This window comes from Pelobates fuscus, chromosome 6 (genome assembly GCF_036172605.1).
Source record: "Pelobates fuscus isolate aPelFus1 chromosome 6, aPelFus1.pri, whole genome shotgun sequence".
Classification (NCBI taxonomy): Eukaryota; Metazoa; Chordata; class Amphibia; order Anura; family Pelobatidae; genus Pelobates; species Pelobates fuscus.
Window position 1 is genome coordinate 266298188 of NC_086322.1, and position 25464 is coordinate 266323651.

Here is a 25464-nt window from a genome sequence, read left to right on the forward strand (position 1 = left end):
AATTGCCTGAAATTTGTCCGAATTGCCATTCGGAATGAAACGAATTGCACGTGTCTAATGCGCACACGTGCCCATATTGTAAGGCTGATGATTCTGAATACTGTAATACTGGAGAAACCGTGAAATGTATTGGAAATGAAAACAGATGTCTTACTTTGGTCACCAAAGTAACAGGTACTCACCTTGCAAAATTTGTGATTTATCTATCATAGCATTGGCGATATTCAGGTAACAATAAATTACACAGTTACATAGTTACATAGCTGAAAAGAGACTTGCGTCCATCAAGTTCAGTCTTCCTGAATGTAATGGATACAATAAAATATATATAGTACTATATATACTATATACATATTATGATAGTAAATATTGTATATTGTCCAGGAATATCTAATATATCATTATTATTTATAAAGTGCCATTAATTGCGTGCTTGTTAATTTAAAAAAAAAGTCTGATACTAAGGGAATGAAGAGGCAGTTGTTCTCTACATATGGACACCAGGGGGAGACATGTTACACTGTAGACTTGTAGGATAGGATGCTTTTTCAAATAGCTTTTGAACAGCAAACAAGAATCATTATTAACTCCTGGAGAACACGTTAATCACGGTCAACTGGTTTTCTCTCCTGATTCACCTCCCACTAGTTTCTAATTATCCACCAATAATATAACTTGCAGTTCATAGGCATTGAGGGGGGAAGGGGGCAGGATGGGACCTTTAATGACCGAAGCCCCAGTTCTGGTCCAGCAAATCCCCACTTACCTTGCCTGTAGGCCATCCCAGCAAGACTGATATTTGTCTTCTATGTTTTCAACATGCCTGATAATAGATGGTATCAAGCTTTAGGGGTCCACACTATGCATTGGTTACCATATTGTGGGCCCCTACCACTATGCATAGACATCTACTCTGATCACTCATATTGGGAGTGATTTTCACCCAATAATGGTGCCAACCAAAACACTCCCTAGAAGAAGTGATGGGGCTCAGGATGAAGCAGAGAGACCTTTTGAAATCTCTGCAGGTTCAAGAAGTGTCCTCTCACACACAGAGCTCTTGGCCCATACTCAGTAGTGTTAAAGGGTCGTTCTTCTACGGAGACCACTTGATGAACCCACTAATTACCAACAGAAGCTGTTTAATAAGCTTTACCTTTACTGCCCACCCACAGGTCACTAGTTGCATCCTGGCTTAGCAATGCTTCTCCTTCCCTTTGTCTGCATACTATAAAATGTAGGACTTATGGGTAGAATTTTATGGAACGTTTGTTATGTCTTTTTGTATGCCTGGTAAAATATCTTGGGTATATGATGACATAACATTGTATATTTTGTACCCATGTTTTCCCCATTTATTTCCACTGTTTTGCAAAATATTACAAAATGTTTATGACTACTCTGCTTGCTAACTGTTTACACTTGTATACTTTATGCACGGTTTTAAATAAAGAATTTGTTTTTCTTAAATGCTGTTGACTCTTCCTTTAAGAGGTTTTTCCCAAATGCCCAGAATTCTTCATATTGACTGAAGTGCAACATATTTTACATCCATGTGGCCTAGTAATCACAAACTCAACGCTGCAAATAAACTTAATTCTTCAAAACAATGTGTGGGTAACTGGCCTCCCGCTCTAACTACTCCTGTAGACACGTAGTTGGATGGATATCTGATTATCGTGTCTTCTGGGAAATCCACTAACCTTTTCTTTAAAATGTACCCTCATTCATCATGTATTTCCATTACTGAGTCTGTCAGCCCGGGATATTTATATCTCAAGGGTAACTCAATGTTGGAAGTTCTATCAATTCCAAATTACATTTTACAAGTTAGCACTGTAATACAAGGAAGATGTGCTATTAGAATCTTGCTTCTAAAGGAATATTCCAAGCACCATAGCCACTACAGCATGCTTTAGTGGCTATGGTGCCAGGCGTGCCTTGGAATCCTCCAACTGCTTCCTAAAAATTGACGTCTTACCTGGGTTCTGCTGGGCATCACTGCCTGCCTCTCTACAGCTGGAATCTCTGTTCACTGAAGCTCTCTTCATTGGCGGAGAGTGATCAGCTGACATTCTTAGCCAATAAATTGCCTGTACACCAGGTCTTCGCTCGGTAGAGCCAATGGAAAGTCCTAGCGGGAGCTTCTGGCACTCATTCCCAGCTGCAAAGAGGCAGGAAGCAGAGCCAGGTGGACTACAGGTAAAAAGTCAAATCATTAGCAAATGGTTTTACTTCTTACATTGGTGGTGGGGGGCATCAGGGCACTCTGGGCGCACTATAGTGGTTATGGTACTTGGAGTGTTTGTTTCAGTGTGCTAACAAATAGCTGTTTATTTGTTACATGGTGATAACTTGCCCCTTATAAACACTGTCTGGACTATTCATTAAAATCTGAATTGCAGCAAATTAAAATCTGAATTTCAAATTTCCTTTATTTTTCCAGTCCTTTCCATCCCATAGCCGTTCTATTATTATATTTCACTTTCTTTTTGCAGCGTTCTCATTTTGATTACTCCACCTTCAGATCCCCCCTCCTCCTCCCGTCGAGCTGTGGACGTTCTGACAATGCTGTACATGATATAATGTTACATGATCTGGTAATCCCTGGAATTTAGCCTGACAGCTGTCATCCCAATCTCCGTGTGGGATGGGACAGGCTGTTCTCTCTGCGTCTGATATATTCTCTGATAGACAATATGGCATTTCTATTTACGTGTTTATATCCCCAGCCAGAATGTGGAGTATATGTATTCTATGCGTGTAAAGTGTAGCGGTAATGTGAGTGACTGCTTATTGGAGTTTCAATTTACCAGTTACAGGATGCCTTGACGGATCCCTGGACTTGGCCCAAAGGCTGACCCATGGGTTTCAGTGTCTGATTCATGGACGTCTCTGAAACCTCTATTAAACAGAACCTATAGGTTCAACAAAAGTGCAATGTTTTACATTAAAGGATCACTATAGTGTCAGGAAAGCAAACTCGTTTTCCTGACACTATATAATCCCACCCTCAGGGCCCCCCTTCAGCTACTTACCTTTATCCAGTGCAGGGCTCGCTCGACGTTGGTGACCTCTCCTCCCACTCTGACATCAGCTCCCGAGTGGAGCCGAATGCGCATGCGCGGCCAGAGCCGCAGGCGCATTAAAAACGCCCATAGGAAAGCACATCTCAATACTTTCCTATGGACGTTCTGCATGCTCAATGCGATTTTCGAATTGAGCGTCGCAGAAGCGCCTCTAGTGGCTGTCAGGGAGACAGCCACTAGAGGCTGGATTAACCCTGCAATGTAAACATAGCAGTTTCTCTGAAACTGCTATGTTTACATCTGACGGGTTAAGACCTGAGGGACCTGGCACCCAGACCACTTCATTGAGCTGAAGTGGTCTGGGTGACTATAGTGGTCCTTTAAAGGGTTAAACAAATTTTTTTCAAAACATCAATGTTTTACATCAAAGGGTCAAAACTAAAGGACCATTGCACCTAGACAACTTAATTAAGATCCTTTAATTATTGTGAAGTGACAGTGTGAAGGGTCAGTTAAATTAGTTTGCCCAAACTGTTAATGTCTTATGTACATGCATGTCTCTTTGGGGTTATGAGTCTCTGCACTCTCTCTTTTATCCGATGTTCCTAGATTGGAAGCTCTTTCCACTTTTTACGTGTCAACATCATTTTATTTTTCAATGATTTTCTGTTTTATATATCCCTCTGTATAGTGAAGATCACTGCACTATAAACTGATGGTATGATTTGTCTGAAAGGGTTAATGTCCTTTTAAACTCCTTCCATATCTAATCCTGCACCCCCTCACTTACAGCGCCCGACCTCTATTAAAAAGTGTTTTAAATCCCCTCTTGATATCCTTCATTCCAGCATGTGTGAATTCCAGACTTGTGCCAATTTTCCAGCAAAAGGCCAGAGACAAGGCACGTAAACAGATTCCTAAAAATAGATATAAAGCTCTCTCTATAAACATATGTACATGAAAAACACACGCTCTAGTGTTTTATTTAAAGACGTTTCTATATTAGAAACAGAAATACATTTATCTAGATACACTAAGCCGTATTGTTCCTGCATTGCAGTAATCCAGTGAGGCTTTGCACAAATGATTCACTTATTCTCTTTTACTCTTAGAAATACTATTAGACGGAACACTATAGGGTCAGGAATACAAACATGTATTCCTGACCCTATAGTGTTAAAAACATACATAAGTAAAAAAACTTTTTTTACATAAGTAAAAAAACTCACCTTTTTTCCAGCACCGCGCTGGTCTACCATAGCCAATCAGCATCTCCTCATCGCTATGGGGAGCGTTCAGCGTCACCATGCAGAACGTGAAGACGTTGAACGTCAGTGCTGTGCACTGTGCAGCACTGCCGCAGGAAGCACCTCTAGCAGCCATCCGAGGAGTGGCCAGTGGAGGTGTCCGTAGGCAGCAATGTAAACACTTTTTTTCTGAAAAGACATTAAAAAGCCTGCAGGGACTGACTATACACACCAGAACAACTACATTAAGCTGTAGTTATTCTGGTGGTGACTATAGTGTGCCTTTAAAATATATATATTTTTCAGTTTTCTCCTTGCAGTAATGTAACCAAAAGATGGTTATCGACTGCAGTCTGAATGCAAAGTGAATATCAAAACCCAGGTGTTGTGGACTACATCTCCCATAATGCTCTTACACCCATAATACTGGCAAAGCATCATGGAAAATGTTGTTCACAACATATAAGGTGCTGAAAGTTGCCTACCTCTGCTTTAGTGAGTAAACATGACAATATTTTACTCACTTTCCTTTCAAGATTCTTTCTCAGATTCTCAGAGGTTTTATTTCTCTAAAGAACGAGTTGTAGGGAGTTGAAAACCAAAATGCAAAATGTAGGCTACAATAGTCAAGCTGTGAGTGTATTTTTTTTTTTTTTTGCTAAATCTACTTTTTTTGTATGTAATTACATGTCCGCGGTTAGTAAATAAACCCCTATAAACCTTGGAGTTTAACTAAACTGGAAATGAAGGGAATTGACAAGAAAATGTGACCATTTCTGTCCATAACAGCCAATTTAGAGAAAAATAAAAAAAACCATTTGGATGTTTCCAATTCAGTTGACTAATATTCTGTAATTCCGAAATCCCGTGTCAATTCTCCACAATCCCTGATTTAGTTACCCCCACTCTTTCTGAGACTTACTTTTCTCACATTCTGTCTAGATCAGGGCTTCCCAACTCAGTTTTCAAGTACCTCCTACCAGTCCAGGATTTAGGGATTACCCAGCTGTGTCTAACGTGTTTTTAGAAGAAAAAAACAACACTTTAGACACAACATGGTAATCCCTAAATCCTGGACTGGTAGGGGATACTTGATGACTGGGTTGAGAACCCCTGATCTAGACTCTAGATCAGGCTTCCCCAAACTCCGGTCCTCCAGATGTTGCTGAACTACAACTCCCATGATTCTATGAATGAAATAGATAGGCTGAGAGTCATGGGAGTTAGAGAGTTCAGCAACATCTGGTGGGCCGGAGTTTGGGAAAGCCTGCTCTAGATCATTACACCCATCTCACTGTATATGTGTTAGACTTACTCTCTTCCTGTTTAATGCTCGGGATATAACAATGTATCCTCTGATGTAATCCTTCATCTGCAGAGGTTCAGGTACAGCGGCATATGCCCTAAACCTTGTGGACAACTAAGGTGCTGTAAACTGTACCTCCCATTATTCTCTGCCAGGCAAATCCCCCCCACCTCTCCTCCACACCCGTTTAGATTCCTAGTGCATTTTTGTATCAGTGTAGGTTACCTCATTATCTGAAAAAAATCATGAAAACGTACTGCCTGTGTACGCACCAGGTTATCAGTCTCATATTTTAAGTTAATATTTTGTTTGTGAATTTTTTGGAAAAACATTATATTTGAAAACTAAATATCCATCTTGACTAAATTCTGAATAGCTATTTACCTTTTATAAAAATAAAGTAGGATCATTTAAAGGTGACACCACTATAAACGGCTGTTTGCTTTATGTAATGGGACTACAATTTGATGGGTATTTCTCTTTTTAAGATCCTTTCACTTTCCCTCTTTATAACTCGGGCCCTCCAACTTCTCACCTTCCCTTTACTCTCCATATGTACACAACTCTTTTAATATAATTATACATTTCAGACTGGCTCTCTCCCTATCTCAGGAAGCTCTTCATTCATTCTCTCTCTTTCTCAAGCATTCTCTTGTCTATTCCAGTCTTTCTTTCAGTCCCACAACCTGTATTTATTAATTCACTATTTCATGTACCTTCCCTGTCTTGGGCTGTGCCTAGCTCATATTATATGTTATGTTATTTGCCAAAGTGAGAATTCAAAATACATTTAAAATGTAAGGTTAAAATAGCCAGACTGGAAAAATTCTCTAAGTCAGCTATGCTTTCTGTTCGACTGCTCTGGACTTAAATTTTAAATTCACTTTGAATTCTCACTTTGGTGAATAACCCTTTGTGTGTATGTTCTATCTTGGGTAATGTCTGGATTACTAGATAGTCACTCACGTCTCATCTTCAATTATGAGAGCCTGGAAATGTTTCTATTAACGGAGAGACACCCTTCATCCAACATCTTCGCCCCATATCCCATTCCCCTGTGTTCGTGATACGTTTTAACTGCAGCCTTCTCGACTCATCGTTGCCTCCTGTCTCCTAATATCCCTCTAATCTCACTGCCCATCTCAAAATGTAAGACAAACACACCAACAAAAGCTCATATGAATTATTTTTATTAAATTTAGAAAGTGACAATTATCATAACATAGATATAAACATATACAAATATAAATATCAAACAGTCTACATAAAAATGACAAAGTAATAGCTTTGTAAACCAACTACAAAAATGTATTGTTTTTTTGTAACAAAGCAGAACCCCCAAACGGCCCCTAAAGATGTTTATACTAAGTAACAATAGCTTAATCTCCCCAATTGGACACCTCGGGTTCTACTATAAACATAGCTTAATTTAACACTCTTTCTCCTATAAAATCTTGATGCCCTTGCCCAGATACAATCCCAACTTCTCAACTTGTTCTACAGTCCATTCAGCTCCTTAATCTGATGGGTAATAGGAAGGTCTAATAAGTCTTCACTAAAAAAGATTGTGCGCCCCATGTTAATATCTTTGACGTGGAGGTATTCCCCCTTTCCAGATATCAAAACTGTGATCTAATCCCTGCAATCTTTTTGTATTTGTCATTTAAACAACAAATTCCATTTTCAGCCACAACATACATTTCTTTTCCGATGCCTACATGTCTACAATCTCAAATATATTTGTGTGTCAAATCAGAAAGCACATCCTGCTATCTCTCTTTAAATTACTCATCCTCCACCAACGAGAATGAGTTTGCTGTATAAATAGTCCATTTATTCACTGCTTGTCAAGCTACACCTGTCGATGGGACCCGACCAGTGAATGGACTACCCCAAAATACACACATTATGCTTAGGGCTATTTTACAGAAGAAGGTTAAAAAATCGTGGTCTCCTTCTGTATGTTTTAAAGCTTAACAGCGTATTCTACATAATGATTCCTGGAATCTGACTTACAACGAGAGTCATACATATTTTTTTATAAATGTTTCTCGAACATTCAATAAAGTTTTAAAATGACTTGCTAATAAATAAATTGCCACTGGGCATGAAATAATCATGCCATTATAAAACATGTATAAACAGTAGCAAACATTCTAGTGCAAACAAAATGCAGATACACACTGCATTCTAACCGTCAATCCTAAGATTAGTATACAAAGAGGTTTGGCTGATATACCACTCTCTCTTTTAGCCCCTTTGGACCTCTTGAGAAATGGACCTGGAGAAAGAACGTGCCAGGCCAGGTTTATCCAAATCCACCCTTGCTGGCTGCATGACTGGTGGTAGCTCCATTGTAATTTTAGATACAGGGGTCTTGTCTTGGCACACTCCATCACTACCGCTATGACTGAGAGCCCTTTCAAAGTTGATCATGCTGCGTAGCTGGGGTGGTGTATCAATGCGTTCCAATTTGGTGATGAGGTCTGCAGGTTTGAAGATAGGTATGGGCAATGAGCGTTGGTAGGGCAGCTTGTACTGTTTTAAGCTGTGGCCCAGAGGGCCCATGTTCATTATCTGTGCTGGAGAGCACTGGACCAGGAAACAAGTCTGACCTTGTCGGCGAAAACTCTCCCTTCGCCAAATATCAGCATCACGGGCACTACAGCTGCAAAAAGAAAACCAGCAAGACATTAGTAACGGCGATGGAGAATTCTTAGAAATTAAACATATTGACAGAAGAACAATAGACCTCCACAGTCATTCTACTCCATCAACTTCTTAAAGTTATAGTATAACCTTATGCGTATCAAATACTTCCAGATTCTGCTGCTAGACTATTCCAGAATCCAGAAGTCTCTAGGATTTTCTATAAAAAAAATGGGCTTTTTATGTAAGCCTTGTCTTATAAACAGCAGCTTAAATTTGTGCCCTTTTGTTCTAGTATGTTCTTTCATTAAGGTAAAAAGAGCTAATTTTATCCAGATGGCATTTAACGTGGTACTTTAGCCTTGACTTAAGTTCTCACCATAACTTTAAATGTTGCAAAAGTTAGCTCTGTATTTAGCCAAGATTCCGGACCTAAAACCCAGATTCCGACTTTGCTCTTCTACATCAGCCTTACCGCTTTTCCATTCTATCTACTTACATTATTATACATACTGCTTTATCATGTGGTCCCTTTAATTGGTTATTGCATTTTGATTGCTCTCAATGTTCCTTAGGCTATAGTGTATACATCTAAGATTTACTATCTGTGTGATATACGACATTTGATTTGCCATGCATTGAAATGATGGCATACAACTGTGAATCTTAAGTCATGTAGACTTAAAATGTGCAGTTATCGCTCTTATCCTAACTACTAATAACTGTGAATGTACCTGCATACCAAAAATACAAAATTATAAAAATAAAGTGCTAATATGCTTTATTGAATAATATAATACATTTGGTAGTTGCTGTAAGATCTCCCATCCTCTAACAGTCACTAATGGTCCTTCTTAGCTGTTCCAACCAGGTCATCAAGGAACTCACACTTCCAATTTTTTATTAATATGCTCCCTAGATGAATACTGGGTAATTCCTAGATCAGTGATGGCTAAGCAACATGGGAAATCTATTTCGCAAACACCTAGGTTTTTTCCGCAAATACCTGGACTATTAAATATTCTTAGAGACCAGTCTGGAACCAAATAATAATCTCACAACATTATACAACACTATATGCTAGTTCTAATAGTCTCCAGCTCTTTCACTGGTCCTGGCTCTACGCCACCAGTCTCAGACTTTTTTCCTACTACCCTTGTCTACCCACATGACTCTACCCCTTTTCCTAAAAATTCTCTACACATACATCTTCTCACAAACCGTTCCATCAACCTTATCCACCCTTACACCACCACCAGCCTATTTCCAGAGGCACCAACTTTTCTCCAGTAATTCCATCACATATTGCCCACGTCCTCACCTTTCTTCAGGTCTGCTAAACAAGGATGTGTCCACCCATTCTGCGGAGAAGTGTTCTCTGCAAGCTGTGTTGTCCTCCTTCACAAAACAGTTCAGCTCAGCTACAGGGTCGACTCCCACACAAAGTTTCTCTGGCTTCCTCAGTACCTTCATCTTGCTGTGCGAGTGTCTTGCCTCTCGTTCAAAGGTTCTATTCCTGTGTCGTGTTCTACCATGCGGGGCTATTCTGAATGTTTATATACTCTCGGTATGTATCTATTTTAATTCTGCTTTGTAATAATCTATATCTGAACACAGTGTCATTCTGATTCACTCCCCTCCCCCTGACACCCCTCAGTGACAACTGTCTGACGCAGTGGACACAAATGGAGCTATGTCCTTTCTCTCACAGGAACATGCTCACTGCAGCAAAAATCAGGGGATGCCTTTGGTTTATCTCATAGACTAGAGTTACACATTTACCAGCATGCTGTATATACACAGCATTTACGGTAATACATTCATATAAGTTTATCTCCTGACTAGGGTCGGATTTACCCTAAATAAAGGCTTTACCCTCCCCCCCCACTCCCCCCCAATATAGATATATATAAAATATGTTTGGAATACTAAGTTAGATTTGTACAACTAACTTGATGTGAAAAAGCTGTTGAGGTAGCTCAGTTGGTAACTTCCCTGACTACAAAGCCTGTTCATAATGCAAGGTTCAAATCCTGGCAGGGTCAACTTTTCAGCTGCCGATTTGTTTAATTCCTAGAGTGTGCGCGGAAAGGTGCTTTATAAATACTAGTTATTATTGTTGATGGTGAATGTGACTAGGTAGGTGGTTGGATGTGAGAGTGTGTGTGTATTAGGACAGGTTGAGTCAGCTTATATTTAAAGTAGTATATAGATTATTAGGACAGGGTCAGACAGTGCTGGGTTTACATTAAATATAGTGTATCATACTGACTGCAGATTAGCAGGACAGGCTCAGACAGTGCTATCAACACTATTTATTGGAGTAAAAAACGTGGGACTGTATGCAGTCGTGTATTCTGGTTTTGTGCTACCCTAGGCATGACAAAACTCAGACCCCCCCACCAACCTTCAAATTTCTATTCCTGACAGACACACGCTCTCACTGATGCATGCACTGACATACACTCACTGACAGATACACAGTCATTGTCAAACACACTGTTTAACCAACACACATTTTCACTGAAACATACACATTCACAGACATACACACTCACTCACAGTTACACAAACATTCACCGACAGACACACATACACACCGACTGCATACACACTCACTGTCAAGACACACGTGCACACTCACTGACAGACACACACACACTGTCAGAAATGGATACACACTCACTGACAGACGTACACTCACTCAGTGTCAGACACACACATACTAACGGACAGATACACACTGACAAACACAAAAACACACTCACTGACAGATATATATACACTCAGTGTCAAACACACACCCACTCAGTGTTCGACACAAACCCACTCAGTGTCCGACACACAGCCAATCAGTGTCAGACACACACATTCCCTGACAGACACCCACTGATAGACATACACATTCACTAATAGACATACACATTCACTGACAGACACACACTCTCAGTGACTGACACACATACACACACTGACACACACATATTGAAACACACATACACACACTGACAGATACACACACACTGACAGACACACTCACTAACAGACACACACACTCCCACTAACAGACACACACACACTAACACACTCACAATTTAACCAGAGTGACGTAATATCCCGGCTCCAGCATCACTGCGGGGTAAGCAGGAAGAACTTACAGGAAGAGTGCTCCCTCGCCACTCGCCTCCAACATCAGAAAATGCCAGCCTCAGGGAGCCCCAAGTTAGCCAGCGTTTTTTGCCATCCCCCTGAAAGTTTCGCCAAGGTAAATGCCTTGTCAGCCTCACGCTAAATACAGCGCTGACTGTATGGCAAAAAATATGATAGTTTGAAACTGACATACACTGATCAACCACAACCTTAAAGTGGAACTGTCCCCATCTGGGGACCTTGCATAATTTGCAAAGATCTCCGAAGGAGACATTGACACTGGTAGTTGGGGAACATGCAAGGGTAAGTTACTTACATGAAATTGTCTCTCGCTGGCACCGCCGTTGTCTTCCTGCTGGTTCTCGTGCAAAAGAGCGAGAGTACAGCATTGAGGTCTATAGAGCATCCTGAGAGACTGTGGTATCCTTTATAGATAAAGCCAATTTCCTGCAACCGGCAATGGTGACGGCTCACTGGTGACGGCTCTCTCTTTTTTATGGTGGTAGCTCTGCCCAGTCCCTACTTTGTCTCAGTATATCTTTTGACTGGTTTGGAATTTAAGGGAAAATCCAACATGGTTATTATGAGTTTACGAATACTCATTTTCCAGGGGCTGACAGTGCCGCTATAAAGCCACTGACAGTCAGGGGCGTGCCTAGAGCATTTGGCACCCGGGATGGATCCTGTATATGACAAACTCCCCCCCCCCCCCCCCCAACTTTAACATGTAAAAAACACCCACAATCTTATTTACTGATTTTATGGATATTCCTTGCACAAGTTAGTATACTGTATGTTAGAAAAAGTCCCCTCAAGAATCAATTAGAGACTACAATGGAGTCTAATGGGCCCTGAAGTGGGGGTCTCTCTAACACTCTGGCCCCCGTTCACAATATAGTAATACAACAGCTCTCCTCACCTCGATTAATTATGCTGGCAGACTGCTGTGCCTGGTTGGTTGGCTAGCTGGCAAGCCTCCTTCCCCAAGCAGGCGTCTGTTTCTCCCCCAACCCCTTGGTTTGTTTCTTTTTCCCCTTCCCATCTGTGTGTCTCTTCCCACAGCCCTTCTTTGTGTTTACTTGTCTACCCAACCCTTCTGTGTGCCTCTTTGCCCCTCCATCCCCTTTGTGTGTCTGTTTCTCCCCCAAGCCCTATGTGTGTCTCTTTGTCCCCCCAGTGCTTCCAGGTGCTTCTTTGTCCCCCCAGCCTTCTATGTGTCTCTTTGTGCCCCCCCAGCCCCTCTGTGTGTCTTTAAGCCCCCAGTTCTTCTGTGTGTCTCTTTGTGCCCCCAGCCCCCCTGCTCTCCCCTCTTGCCAGTAAGTGGGAGATTGCACCCCAGGTAACCCCTAATAATGGCATCTGGGACGGACCACCCCCGTGCTTAGTATGCTACTGCTGACAGTTAAAGTAAATAACATTAATATAGTTACAATGGTATCTGTCAAGGGAAGGGATATATCCCACAGCAAGTGGACAGTCAGTTCCTGAATTTCATGTCTTGGTAGCACAAAAATGGCATAAAGATCTGAGTGACTTTGACAAGGGCCAAATAGTGATGGCTAGATGAATGGGTCAGAGCATCTCCAATTCTGGGGATGATAAAAGTGTGACAAAAACATGAATTGCAGTTTGCAGCATATGGGGCATAGCCACAGACTGGTCACAGTGCCCATGATGACCCCTTCCCACCACCGAAAGTGCCTTCAATGGGGACATGAGCGTTTGATCTGGACCATGCAGTAATGAAAGCAGGTTGCCTGGTCTGTTAAATCACATTTTCTTTTAGATCAGGTGTATGGCCTGGTGCATGTGCGTTGTTTACCTAGGGAAGAGATGGCAGCAAGATGCACTATGGGAATAAGGCAGGATGACAGAGGCAGTATTATGCTCTGGGTAATGTTCTGCTGGAAAACCTTCATGTGGATGTTACTTTGACATGTACAACTTACCTAGATTGTTGCAGACCATGTACACCCTTTCATGGCAATAGTCTCTTTCAACAGCAAAATGCCCCCCTGCCACACTGCAAAAATTGTTCAGGAATGATTTTGGGAACATGACAAAGATATTAAGATGTTTCCTTTGCCTCCAAATCACCCAGATCTCAATCCAATTAAGCATCTGTGGGATGTGCTGGTACAACAAATCTTGCAGGACTTAAAGGATCTGCTGCTAATATCTTGGTTGCAGATACCACAGGACACGTTCAAATGTTTTGTGGAGTCTATGCCTCGACACATAAGAGCTGTTTTGGCAGCACGAGGAGGATCCACATGATATTACACAGGTGGTTTTAATCAGGGCCGGACTGGCCCACCGGGATACCGGGAATGGTCCGGTGGCACACTCAGAGGGGGCCGGCCGCGTTCCATGCTGGCACTCCTGTCACTGATGCTGAGGGCTGAAGGAGGAGGAGCATTTCTCTCTACCATGCTTCCTCGCGGTTCCCACAATTCCCCGGTCCACAGGCACTGTGCGGGAAACCAGCAGGGGAGGGAGGAAGAGAGGACCCGGGAGCTCAGCCTGCAGCTCCTCTGGGTCCTTCTCGTGCGAGCACAGAGCGTTGCCGCGGTTACCACGACAATGCTCCGGCTCTCACAAGGGTGATCTCTAGTCCTGGTACAACGGGCTAGAGTTCACTCTCACCACTGCGACCACCATGGATTCCTGGTGGTCGCAGTAGTGAGAGTGAACTCTAGCCCCATACACACACTGCCCCCACAAACACACACCATACACATTTACACACTGCCCCCACACACACCATACACATTCACACACTGCCCCCCATACACACATTACCCCACACACCCTACACATTCACACACTACACCCCCCCACACACACACACTGAACCTTTCACACACACACTGCACACCTCACACATTGCACCACTGCTCCTATACTCTACTACAGCCCCATATCCCAGCAGACCCCAGGTAAGTTGTCAAACGGTTTGACTACTTACTCTGGAAGGGGATCCCGGCACTCCTGGCACCATAACCACTACACAGAGGAGTAGTGGTTATTGTGCATGGAATATTTCTTTAAATAATCCACAAGTTCCCCTCCCGGGATCAGGCTCTGGATCCACCACTGGTATATGACATTTATATTAATTTGTGTATTATATATATATATATATATATATATATATATAATTATGCCTTTTATATTTACACATATATTAATGTACATTTACCGTATATACTCGAGTATAAGCCGAGTTTTTTTTTTTTAATTCTTTATTTTTTTTAGTGCAAGAAGTGACAGACAAGTTTATGATGCCACAACAGCATTAACAAGCATATTTTGAACATTTGTTTAAGTACAGTGTCATGAAAGAGTGTTGCACTTTTTAAAGTATAAGAAACAGGCTGAACTCCAGGTATAACCGTAAGAGGCAAGATAAAATCAAAACATATGCATAGCTAAACTTGTTCGATAGATTCAGTGACATAGTATTCAGATTATTCTGACTAGCTGCACCCTCTGTTATATAGCGAGTAAAACCAAAATGTCTACTCTTTTAGTATTAATCTAGGCATGAGAAGCATGGCACACTGGAAGACATCATTAGTGATAGGTCACAGCAGACTTGAAATATTCTTTAGGGGGTTGGTGTGAGCACTTAATTAGCCTGTCGTGTTATCCACTTAAATAAGAGTATTAACCCAAGTTAAAACACAGTGCTATAACATGCCACAGGTGCCGAAGTCAGTGTACCATCCAGGGGCGGACTGACCGGTCGGGCACTTCGGACATGGTCCGAGGGCCCGGCCGGGAGGGGGGCCCGCCATCAGGGGGCCCGGCCGCCCTTTTAACCCCTTAAGGACACATGACATGTGTGACATGTCATGATTCCCTTTTATTCCAGAAGTTTGGTCCTTAAGGGGTTAAATGCTGCAGCCGCCTGAGCGCTCTCTTAAGAGCCTCAGGTGGCTGCAGCTTCTCACCTCCCCTCCCCGTAGCGTGGCCGAGCTACTATGCGGTCCGCGGTGCCCGGCCGGAGTGATAGGAAGGTGCACACTCAGTGTGCACCTTCCTGTCAGTCCGGCCGGGTACAGGAAACAGAAACTCCTGTTGCCTCACTGAGCAGAAATGGCGGCCTGTCGGCCATCTTTGAGTCACCATGCAGCTTCATGAGCGGCATAGTCAAGTGGCCACTGGTGCTTCGGTAGTGATCCCAGTGGGCACCGGGATATCCCCCACCGGTTCAGAGGGGGGGTGACAGGGCACCAAGGAGGTCGTTTCAGGATGCTCGGTCCCAGGTGGGAGATCGGCCGCCTCTCCCAGGCTGGAGGCCTGCTATCTTGGTGAGTCACAAGGCCAGACTGCTGATTATGCTTGTGCAAGCGGTAATTTCTGCATTCTTAATGTTTCCTCCGTGAGAGATGCGTTCTGTGCTTGGTTTAGAGCTTTTTGCGGCTTAGTGATCGTTGATATAGCAGGTTTAATGCTTATTTTTGCAGGAGCTCCAGGCAAACACGTCTGACCTGCTTGAGAGTCAGGCCCCGCCCCCCTTCAGCACATTTTTTGTGCTGAAAAAGTTCCCCTTGGCTTATACTCGAGTCACTGTCTGTATTATGGCAACTTACATTGCCATAATACAGACCAGGACTGCCGGGCTCATTACAAGTCCGGCGGTCCTGTTGGGGACAGGGAGCAAGCTGTTACATACCTTTGCAGCAGCTCCGTTCAGCTTCCCCAGTCTAAATCTCGCGAGACCCGCGGCCGTCAGAGCGTTGCCACGGGTTACTGTGGCAACGCTCCGTGCGGCACGCAGACCGCAAGATTTACACTGGGGAAGCTGAACGGAGCTGCTGCAAAGGTATGTGACAGCTTGCTTCCGGACCCCCACTGACCAGGACCGCCGGGCTTATTACAAGTCCTGTTGGGGGCCGGAGCAAGCTGTTACTTACATGTGCAGCCGCTCCGTTCAGCTCCCTTCTCCTCCGTTCCGGTCAGCTCACTGTGTAAATCTCGCGAGACCCGCGGCCGTCAGAACGTTGCCACGGCTTACCGTGGCAATGCTCCGTGCGGCACGCAGACCGCGAGATTTACACAGTGAGCCAACCGGAACGGAGGAGAAGGGAGCTGAACGGAGTGGCTGCACATGTAAGGAACAGCTTGCTCCCAGCCCCCCTTCTGCACAGCCCATGCCACTGGACCACCAGGGAATAATATAGCCACCCTCCGTGGCCAGGTATCAAGCAGGTAGGGGGGACAAAAAATAACATATATATATATATATAAAAATAATAAAAATAATAATAAAAAAAATATTAACAATATTAAAATAAAAATGCCCTCCTCCCACCCAGTTTACACACACTGCACAGACACACACACTCTGCATCATATACACACACACTTCATTATATACACACTCTGCATTATATACACACACACTGCATTCATTATATACACACACTGCATTCATTATATACACACACTGCATTCATTATATACACACACACACACACACACACACACACTGCATTCATTATATACACACACTACACACACACACTCTGCATTCATTATATACACACACTGTAAATAAATATTCAATTAATGTAATTGTATTGGGATCTAATTTTATTTAGAAATTTACCAGTAGCTGCTGCATTTCCCACCATAGGCTTATATTCGAGTCAATAAGTTTGCCCAAGTTTTTGGGGGTAAAATTAGGGGCCTCGGTTTATATTCGGGTCGACTTATACTTGAGTATATACTATATATATGCAGAGTCGGCTCTAGACTTTATGAGGCCTTAGGCGAAACGTAAACATGAGGCCCCACTAACAAAAAAGTGTCACATATCCACATTGATGCACTGTCTACCTGTGTATGTGCCTGAGAGTGTGTCTGACAGAGAGTATCCTTGTGTGTGTGAATGTATGTCTCTGATTATGTTTGCGTTTTTGTCTGAGACCCTATGTGTATGGGGTAGCTGTATGGGGGGGGGGTGATGGTGAGAGGGAGAGGGGGGGGTGATGGTGAGAGGAAGCAGGGGGTTGATGGTGAGAGGAAGCGGGGGGTTGATGAGAGGGAGCGGGGGGGTTGATGGTGAGAGGGAGCGGGGGGTTGATGGTGAGAGGGAGCGAGGGGGTAATGGTAATGTAAGAGTGAGGGGGGTAATGTGAGAGTGAGGGGGGGTAATGTGAGAGTAAGAGGGGGGTGAGGCTGAGGGTGGTGACAGAGGGTTATGCTGAGGGTGGTGGGAGGGTTATGCTGAGGGCGTTGGGGGGTGATGATGAGGGTGGTGGGTGGGTGATGCTGAGGGTGGTGGGGGTGATGCTGAGGGTGGTGGGGGTGGTGAGGCTGAGGGTGGTGGGGGGAGGTGAGGCTGAGGGTGGTGAGGGGGGTGATGCTGAGGGTGGTCGGGGGGTGATGCTGAGAGTGGTGGGTGGTGATGCTGACGGTGGTGATGCTGAAGGTGATGGGGGGTGATGCTGAGGCTGGTGGGGGTGAGGCTGAGGGTGGTGGGGGTGATGGTGAGGGTGTTGGGGGGTGGTGAGGCTGAGGGTGGTGGGGGGTGATGGTGAGGGTGGTGGGGGAGGTGAGGCTGAAGGGTAGTGAGGGGGGTGATGCTGAGGGTGGTAACCCGCGGCAACGCTCTGATTGGCCAATTCTCGCGAGTCACATGGTCTGCAGCTCTGCACACTGCGGAGCTGCAGACCAGTGTCTGTGATGGTGGCCGGGCAGCCAGGAGGGGCCTCGCACCCGGCGGCATACTGGGCAAGCCGCCGGGCCCCCTCCTGGTGTCAGGTCCTCGGTCACTGACCGAGGACCTGACACACTCTGCCCACAGGCAATTTAGGCGGCCGCGAGGCCCCAGCCAGCGCGAGGCCTTAGGCGGCCGCCTAAACCGCCTAATTAGAGAGCCGCCTCTGTATATATGCATAATACACAGAGAAATGTCATTAATATGTACCATATGTAATGAGCAGATATTGGCCCAGTCTTGTTGCTAGGTGCATACTCCAGCACAATAACATATTTAAAGTGAAGAGCGCACCCACAGGACTTCAAAATAAACAAGATAATTTAAATTTTTTTACAGTTGTGCCCTACATACATTCACCATTTCAGTCCCATTACCAAGCTTTCCTTAATATATCAGGGTAGTTGGACTGAGAGATTGATTACATGCAAAGGCACGTCTGCTTAAAATAAATCTGCACTTTTGTTTATTTTGAAGCCTGTGAGTGCTTTTTTTATGTTGGAGTAGTAATTTGTAATTTTAAGTTATCTTTTCTAACTCTGTATCTGCACACTATGCTGGCGCGACGCATTATGGGGCTAGTAAATATTTTTTTTTCCAGGGCTGCTTTTAATTCCTGGTTTTAATGCTGTGGCTGAACGATGTATGTATTCATTGATTAGAGTACTAGATTTTTATGAAATATACAATGTCCTATATTGTAACATGGCATGAACTGGCAATTGACAGGACAACTCTTCATAATCTGTCACTAAGTTTTATGTAATGAAGATTAAAGTTACTTGTTTCATTAACCTTGTGGTTTTTTCACCGATGTCTGATTCTTTTCAAAACTGTCACTGATCAGCAGAGAGGTCGTTATGACCTTGACACCCCCCACCCAACCCACCACAAGTTAAATAAACAACTTTTGAGCCATTAATCTCCTTGACTGATTCCATGCCAGCTGATTCCATGTTGCAGAGTATGCCAATACCCTCTGGCACACTTCCCTCGTCTCTCTCACGCCTTGAACTCTGCTGCACGCTACTTGAGTTAATTATACGCACATAAATCCTTTTTTACAGCAGTCCAGAGGTTCTATGCATTAGCATTAAACAATATTGCATAACACATCTTGCCTCCATGTTAGGGAATGTGTTCAATAGTTGCAAGTATTTAAATGAAGGCATTACCAAGTGTTTCTTATCCCATTTGTCTTAAAAAAAAAAAAATGTGTTGATGATCTGAGATGCATTTGGTGCAGTACCACATAAAATGTTAACTATTAAAGAAGCCAAAAGGCACTTGGTTTAGATGACAAATCTTGTTTACGGATAGAACCCTGGCCTAAAAATAAAATGCAGAGAGTAGTTGTAATGGGAAAATTTTCAAATAGGACAAAAGTGGTAAGTGGAGTGCCTCTGGGTCCTGTCCTGGGTCCACTTATCTTTAATCTGTTTATAAATTATCTTGAAGTGGGCATTGAAAGTTATGTGTCCGTGTTTGCTGATTACATAAAACTAGGTAACATAATATAGTCTGAACAGAGTTTGGGTGAATTGGGGGCCTGGGCAGGCAAGTGTCACATGAAATTCAATATGGATAAATGCAAAGTTATGCATTTTAGAATAAGGAACCCACAGGCCACCTATTCATCAAAGGGACACTGTAGTCACTATAACAATTTCATCTCTTTGAATTGATTATAGTGCTTGGAGTTCCCTGGCACTGTCCCTTTATTCCGTGATAAACCATTTTAGAGCAGTTAAAAACTAAATAACTGTCCCAGGCATCCCACAGTTGGGCCCCTTCTGGAGGTGTGGCAAAGGCAGGGATGCTTGTAATTGTTAGAGAATTGAGCAATGAGACTGCAGGGGCATGATTCACGCACTAAAATAGCTTGATTAAACTAAAGTTGTTTTGGTGCCAATAGTATCACTTACCGTATATACTCGAGTATAAGCCGACCCGAATATAAGCCGAGGCCCCTAATTTTTCCCCAAAAAACTGGGAAAACTTATTGACTCGAGTATAAGACTAGGGTGGGAAATGCAGCAGCTACTGGTAAATTTCTAAATAAAATTAGATCCTAAAAAAAATATATTAATTGAATATTTATTTACAGTGTGTGTATAATGAATGCAGTGTGTGCGTATGAGTGCAGCGTGTGTGTGTATGAGTGCAGTGTCTGTATGAGTGCAGCGTGTGTGTGTATGAGTGCAGCGTGTGTGTGTATGAGTGCAGCGTGTGTGTGTATGAATGCAGTGTGTGTGTGTATGAATGCAGTGTGTGTGTGTATGAATGCAGTGTGTGTGAGTGCAGTGTGTGTGTATGAGTGCAGTGTGTGTATGAATGCAGTGTGTGTATGAATGCAGTGTATGAATGCAGTGTGTGCAGGGCCGGTGCAAGGATATTTGCCCCCCCCATATGTCCTGACCTCCCCTCCTCCTCCCTCAGTGGTCCTTACCTCCCCACCCCCATGTTCCTTCACCCCCCTCCCCCAGTGGTCCTAACTCACCCCTCCCCTAGTGGTCCTTACTTCCCCCTCCCCTCCCCTAGTGGTCCTTACTTCCCCCTCCCCTCCCCTAGTGGTCCTTATCCCCCCCTCCCTCCCCTAGTGGTCCTTATCCCCCCCTCCCTCCCCTAGTGGTCCTTATCCCCCCCCTCCCTCCCATAGTGGTCCTTATCCCCCTCCCTCCCATAGTGGTCCTTATCCCCCCCTCCCTTCCTCCCATAGTGGTCCTTATCCCCCCCTCCCTCCCATAGTGTTCCTTTTCTCCCCCCCTCCCTCCCATAGTGGTCCTTATCCCACCCCCCTGCCTCCGATAGTGGTCCTTATCCCCCCCTCCCTTCCATAGTGGTATAGTGGTCCTTATCCCCCCCCTCCCTCCCATAGTGGTCCTTATCCCCCCCTCCCTCCCATAGTGGTCCTTATACCCCCCCCCCTCCCTCCCATAGTGGTCCTTATCCCCCCCTCCCTCCCATAGCGGTCCTTATACCCCCCTCCCTCCCATAGTGGTCCTTATCCCACCCCCTCCCTCCAATAGTGGTCCTTATCCCCCCCCTCCCTCCCATAGCGGTCCTTATACCCCCCCTCCCTCCCATAGTGGTCCTTATCCCACCCCCTCCCTCCCATAGTGGTCCTTATACCCCCCCCCTCCCACAGTGGTCCTTATACCCCCTTTTTTTTATTATTATTTTTTTTATTATTATTATATATTTTTTTATTATTATTTCTTATTTTATTTTTTTTTCGTCCCCCCTCCCTGCTTGATACATGGCAGGGAGGGGGGCTCTCCTTCCCTGGTGGTCCAGTGGCAGTTCAGTGGGGGGGGGGGAGAGGGGGGCTGGCAGAGCTGTACTTACCTGTTCTGCAGCTCCTGTCAGCTCTCTCCTCCTCTGCGCCGTCCGTGCAGCTCCTTCTATCAGCTCACACTGTAAGTCTCGCGAGAGCCGCGGCTCTCGCGAGACTTACACTGGGAGCTGACCGAGGTGCTGAACGGACGGCGCGGAGGAGGAGAGAGCTGACAGGAGCTGCAGAACAGGTAAGTACAGCTCTGCCAGCCCCCCTCTCCCCCGGTCTGTATTATGGCAATGCAAATTGCCATAATACAGACCTTGACTCGAGTATAAGCCGAGTTGGGGTTTTTCAGCCCAAAAAATGGGCTGAAAAACTCGGCTTATACTCGAGTATATACGGTATATTGATACCGGAGAAACTGACGGAAGCCAAGCACAGAGAGATGGACACAGGTTTCTTCAGGAAGGAAGAGATTCTTTATTGGATCACCGATCGGGACTCAGAGGGACTAATGTCACCAAAATACAGCAAGTTCTGAGCCCCGGACAATAGTGCAGGCTCCTTATATAGGCATATAACTCCTCCCATATTAAGCTCCACCCGCACATTCTCTTAACCAATCAACACAAATAAGAATTAACTTCCTGTTTGACCGCATGGCTTGTCCAGCACAATGGAGGAGGGGGAATACTATATCCTGTATTCTTGCACATGCTCCGTACACTACTGATCGTATCTTGCCTCGTGCAACCAACTGATCGATACGTCAGCATATGCACGTACACATGCCACGTGGTAATCTCGGCCTACTAAATTTATTTTTACCGAGATTCCACCACATTCCCCCCTTTGATGCCTCTTGATATTTTACAATTACTTGAGGCATCACATAACCTTAGTTTTGCTTACACCGCAAGTTACCTTGAACCAGACCAGACTTATCTTATGATGTGAATCTTTTAACACTCATCTTCCTGCATTGGTTCTCCTTGATCTAGAGCCTTATACTTATATATCGCCATTATCTGTGCAGCAGCCTTCCTCTCTGCTATACTTCCTATCAGGCTTTGCACAGACCTAACTACTAAGGGTATAAGACACGGTAGGAGTAGACACAACAGTAAAATCAGTAGGACTCCACCTACCACTGCCTTAAGCCCTCCAAACCACTCATACCAGCTACCAAACCAACTACTTGGATTGTACCCTTTCCATACCTGAGTAGGCACATGCGCTAGTTTAACCATATGGCTAGTAAGCTCAGCTATTGCTTGCCCTTCGTCGTCTATTTGAAGACAGCAATTGCTTAGGTTAAACTTCCCACATACACCTCCCTCTACTGCCAAAAGGTAATCCAAGGCTAATCTATTTTGGTAGACTGCTGTCCTCATCCTGGTGTTATGCTTCGCTAGAAGATTGAGCGCTTGTGATGTTTCGTTAGTGATAATCTCAACCACCGCCTGTAATCTTATAATGCGGTTGAGCATATAAATAGGGGTTCTATAACCAAAGGTACCATCCTCAGCCCACGTGGCTGGCCCATAATAATCTATGATACGCTGGGGAGGCCATTCATTATCTTCCCAGGTGCCTATCTCTATGGGTCCCCTTTTCTTCCTATGATTCACATCATACACTTTAACACCTAAAGTCTCACCTGTTTCAATCGGTAACAAGAAGAAGGATGGTTTGAGCATACCCAACACACATGCCCCTTCCCAGTCCTGTGGCAGCTCCGAATAGGCTTTCTTACCACAGATCCAGTACAAATTTGCTGGGGCTCTCCAGGTAGATGTGATGGATAGATCAAACCACACATCCTTTAAATTGGCGTATCTAGCAAACGGGTTAGATGGTTCTGAGACATTTGAAGCCGACCACCAAGTTGTATTCTTTGTATCATCATCATAAGCTTTTTGCCCTAGACAAGTTAATTCTCCTACAGAAGTATTATACATTATTCCTTTCCTTGCTATGCAAACATAACCTATGATGGAGGTCTTTAATCTCCACTCAGATTTACCTCTAACACTCAAATGATAATCGGCTTGTGTAGATATTAGTTGGTCAACTGCCTCAGAACCGGACATTACCTCCTTTGCTTCCCAAGGCCATTGGTCTCCCATGTTAGTACCTCCACACACATAGCAGTTGGTAACATTAAGACTACCGGCAATACTTTCAGCTAGGTCAATGAACAGGTTTTTAGCGTTATGGGGGATCTTATTATCTATACTCATCTCTTCATAAAAGGAATGGTATACTTGATGAGTCTGGGAGGATACCGTATCAGTCTCTATTCCTATAAACAATAATGTCCCAGGATCTAAACCCGTCCCGTATATCTGAAACCCAAATAAATTGCCATACTTATCTAGGAACTTGTCGGGGTTATTAATAAGTATATGGACTGGGTTGCATTCCATAGACTTACAATAAGGGCTAGTCGGCAACTTAGTCACTATCATGTCTTTATCTACTGTCTGTCCCCAAGTCGCCCACCCCACACAAGACCAATATGGGCAAAAGTTATAGTCTTTATTTGGGCATCTAGGACTTACATATTTATTTTTACTACTGGGACAAATATATTTATCATTAGACCCATACGTCCTCTCCCATCTAAGATCCCCACATACATTCCACGGCTTTCTACCACTCGATATCGCTTTACACGCATCAAATAGCAGAACACCCGAAGAATGTACGGATTCTAACACCGTCTTATTAATTAGGGTCCCCTGAGGATCTCCATTCCTGAGAGTCAACCAAATTGTACGAGGTTGATACTCCGGACTGAAGCACTTAGGTTCTCCTACTCCTAAATGGCACACACTATAGTCTATATTTAAGTATCTACATCTCGATACATCTCCTTTACACTCGTATTGTGAATGCCAAATTAGGGTTTGGGAAATATGGTTACCTGTTCTCGTAGTCTTAATGCATACCTCACAGCTAGGAGTGTCGGTACCTCTACCTTCCTGAATATAAAAACACATATAAATAAACACAATCAAAAGCACATCTTTCGCCGTCATCCTCAGTCTTCGTCCGTGCGATGGAACCTCAGCTTCCAGGATGTGAGGGCTGCAGGGAATGGAGTTCTGCTCGTCTTCACAGGTGTCCCTTCGAGACTTTCCTGGCTTATACACTATGTGTTGGTAAGCGGACAGGCTTTATTATGGCCTTCTCACTCACACCTGTAACAATAAAATTTGTAATCCACAATAACTCCTCGTTACTCCGACTGAGTAGTGCGTTTCAACCGGATCTTGCAGGGATTCTCTGGATCTGCTGTAACTTGCCAAGAATCGACTGCTGCTGGTTTAACCCTGGAGTGATGTATCCACGGAGTCACTTCTGCTACTTTTATCGCTGTAGGGGTAGACAAAAGAACAACATAAGGACCTCTCCACTTGGGTCCTAACGGTACATTATTCCACTCTTTAATCCACACTTGGTCTCCTGGATGATAACTATGAACAGGGGGATAAATATTCACAGGTAATCTATCTTGTACCCATTTCTGTACCTCCTCCATAGTCTTACCCAACTCTACAACCTGCTGCCGAGTAATTCCTTCTCCCAACTGACTCAAATCCCCCCTTAAGTTACCAAGTACGGGAGGTGGTCGTCCATACATAATTTCAAAAGGAGAGAGGCCCATCCTTCTGGTAGGGGTACTGCGGATTCGCAATAGAGCTATAGGTAAGAGAACGTTCCACTTAAGTTGGGTTTCCTGACACATTTTAGCCAACTGGTTCTTAATAGTTCTATTCATTCTCTCTACCTTACCAGAACTCTGGGGTCTATATGCAGTATGAAGCCTCCACTTTATACCAAGCATATGAGTCAGTTGTTGTAGGCACTGGTGAACAAAAGCTGGACCATTGTCCGATCCTATAGAACAGGGTAGTCCATATCGGGGTATTATTTCTCGTAGCAGGAATCTCACAACTTCTCCTGCTTTCTCTGTACGAGTAGGACATGCTTCTACCCAGCCTGAATAGGTGCACACAATTACCAGCAGGTAACGATGTCCACCCGATTTAGGCATCACTGTAAAG

General features: G+C 44.0%; 1 protein-coding gene across 1 annotated transcript; it reads right to left on the minus strand.

Moving 5' to 3' along the window:
* Positions 1–6756: 6756 nt before the first annotated feature.
* Positions 6757–9770, minus strand: TCAP (titin-cap). Its single transcript, XM_063459095.1, has 2 exons — positions 9553–9770; positions 6757–8250 (listed from the first exon to the last, which is right to left on the minus strand). Exons 1-2 carry the CDS (start codon positions 9702–9704, stop codon positions 7833–7835), a joined length of 570 nt encoding a protein of 189 aa, XP_063315165.1. The 5' UTR covers positions 9705–9770; the 3' UTR covers positions 6757–7832.
* Positions 9771–25464: the final 15694 nt, after the last annotated feature.

What these genes read in the sequence shown, in the direction of transcription:
- TCAP (XM_063459095.1), bottom strand. Translation starts at nt 9,704, where the DNA reads ATGAAGGTACTGAGGAAGCCAGAGAAACTTTGTGTGGGAGTCGACCCT. An exon ending in TTTAGCAGACCTGAAGAAAG is followed by an intron (nt 8,251 to 9,552) that starts GTGAGGACGTGG and finishes TTCTTTTTGCAG; the next exon opens with CTGTAGTGCCCGTGATGCTG.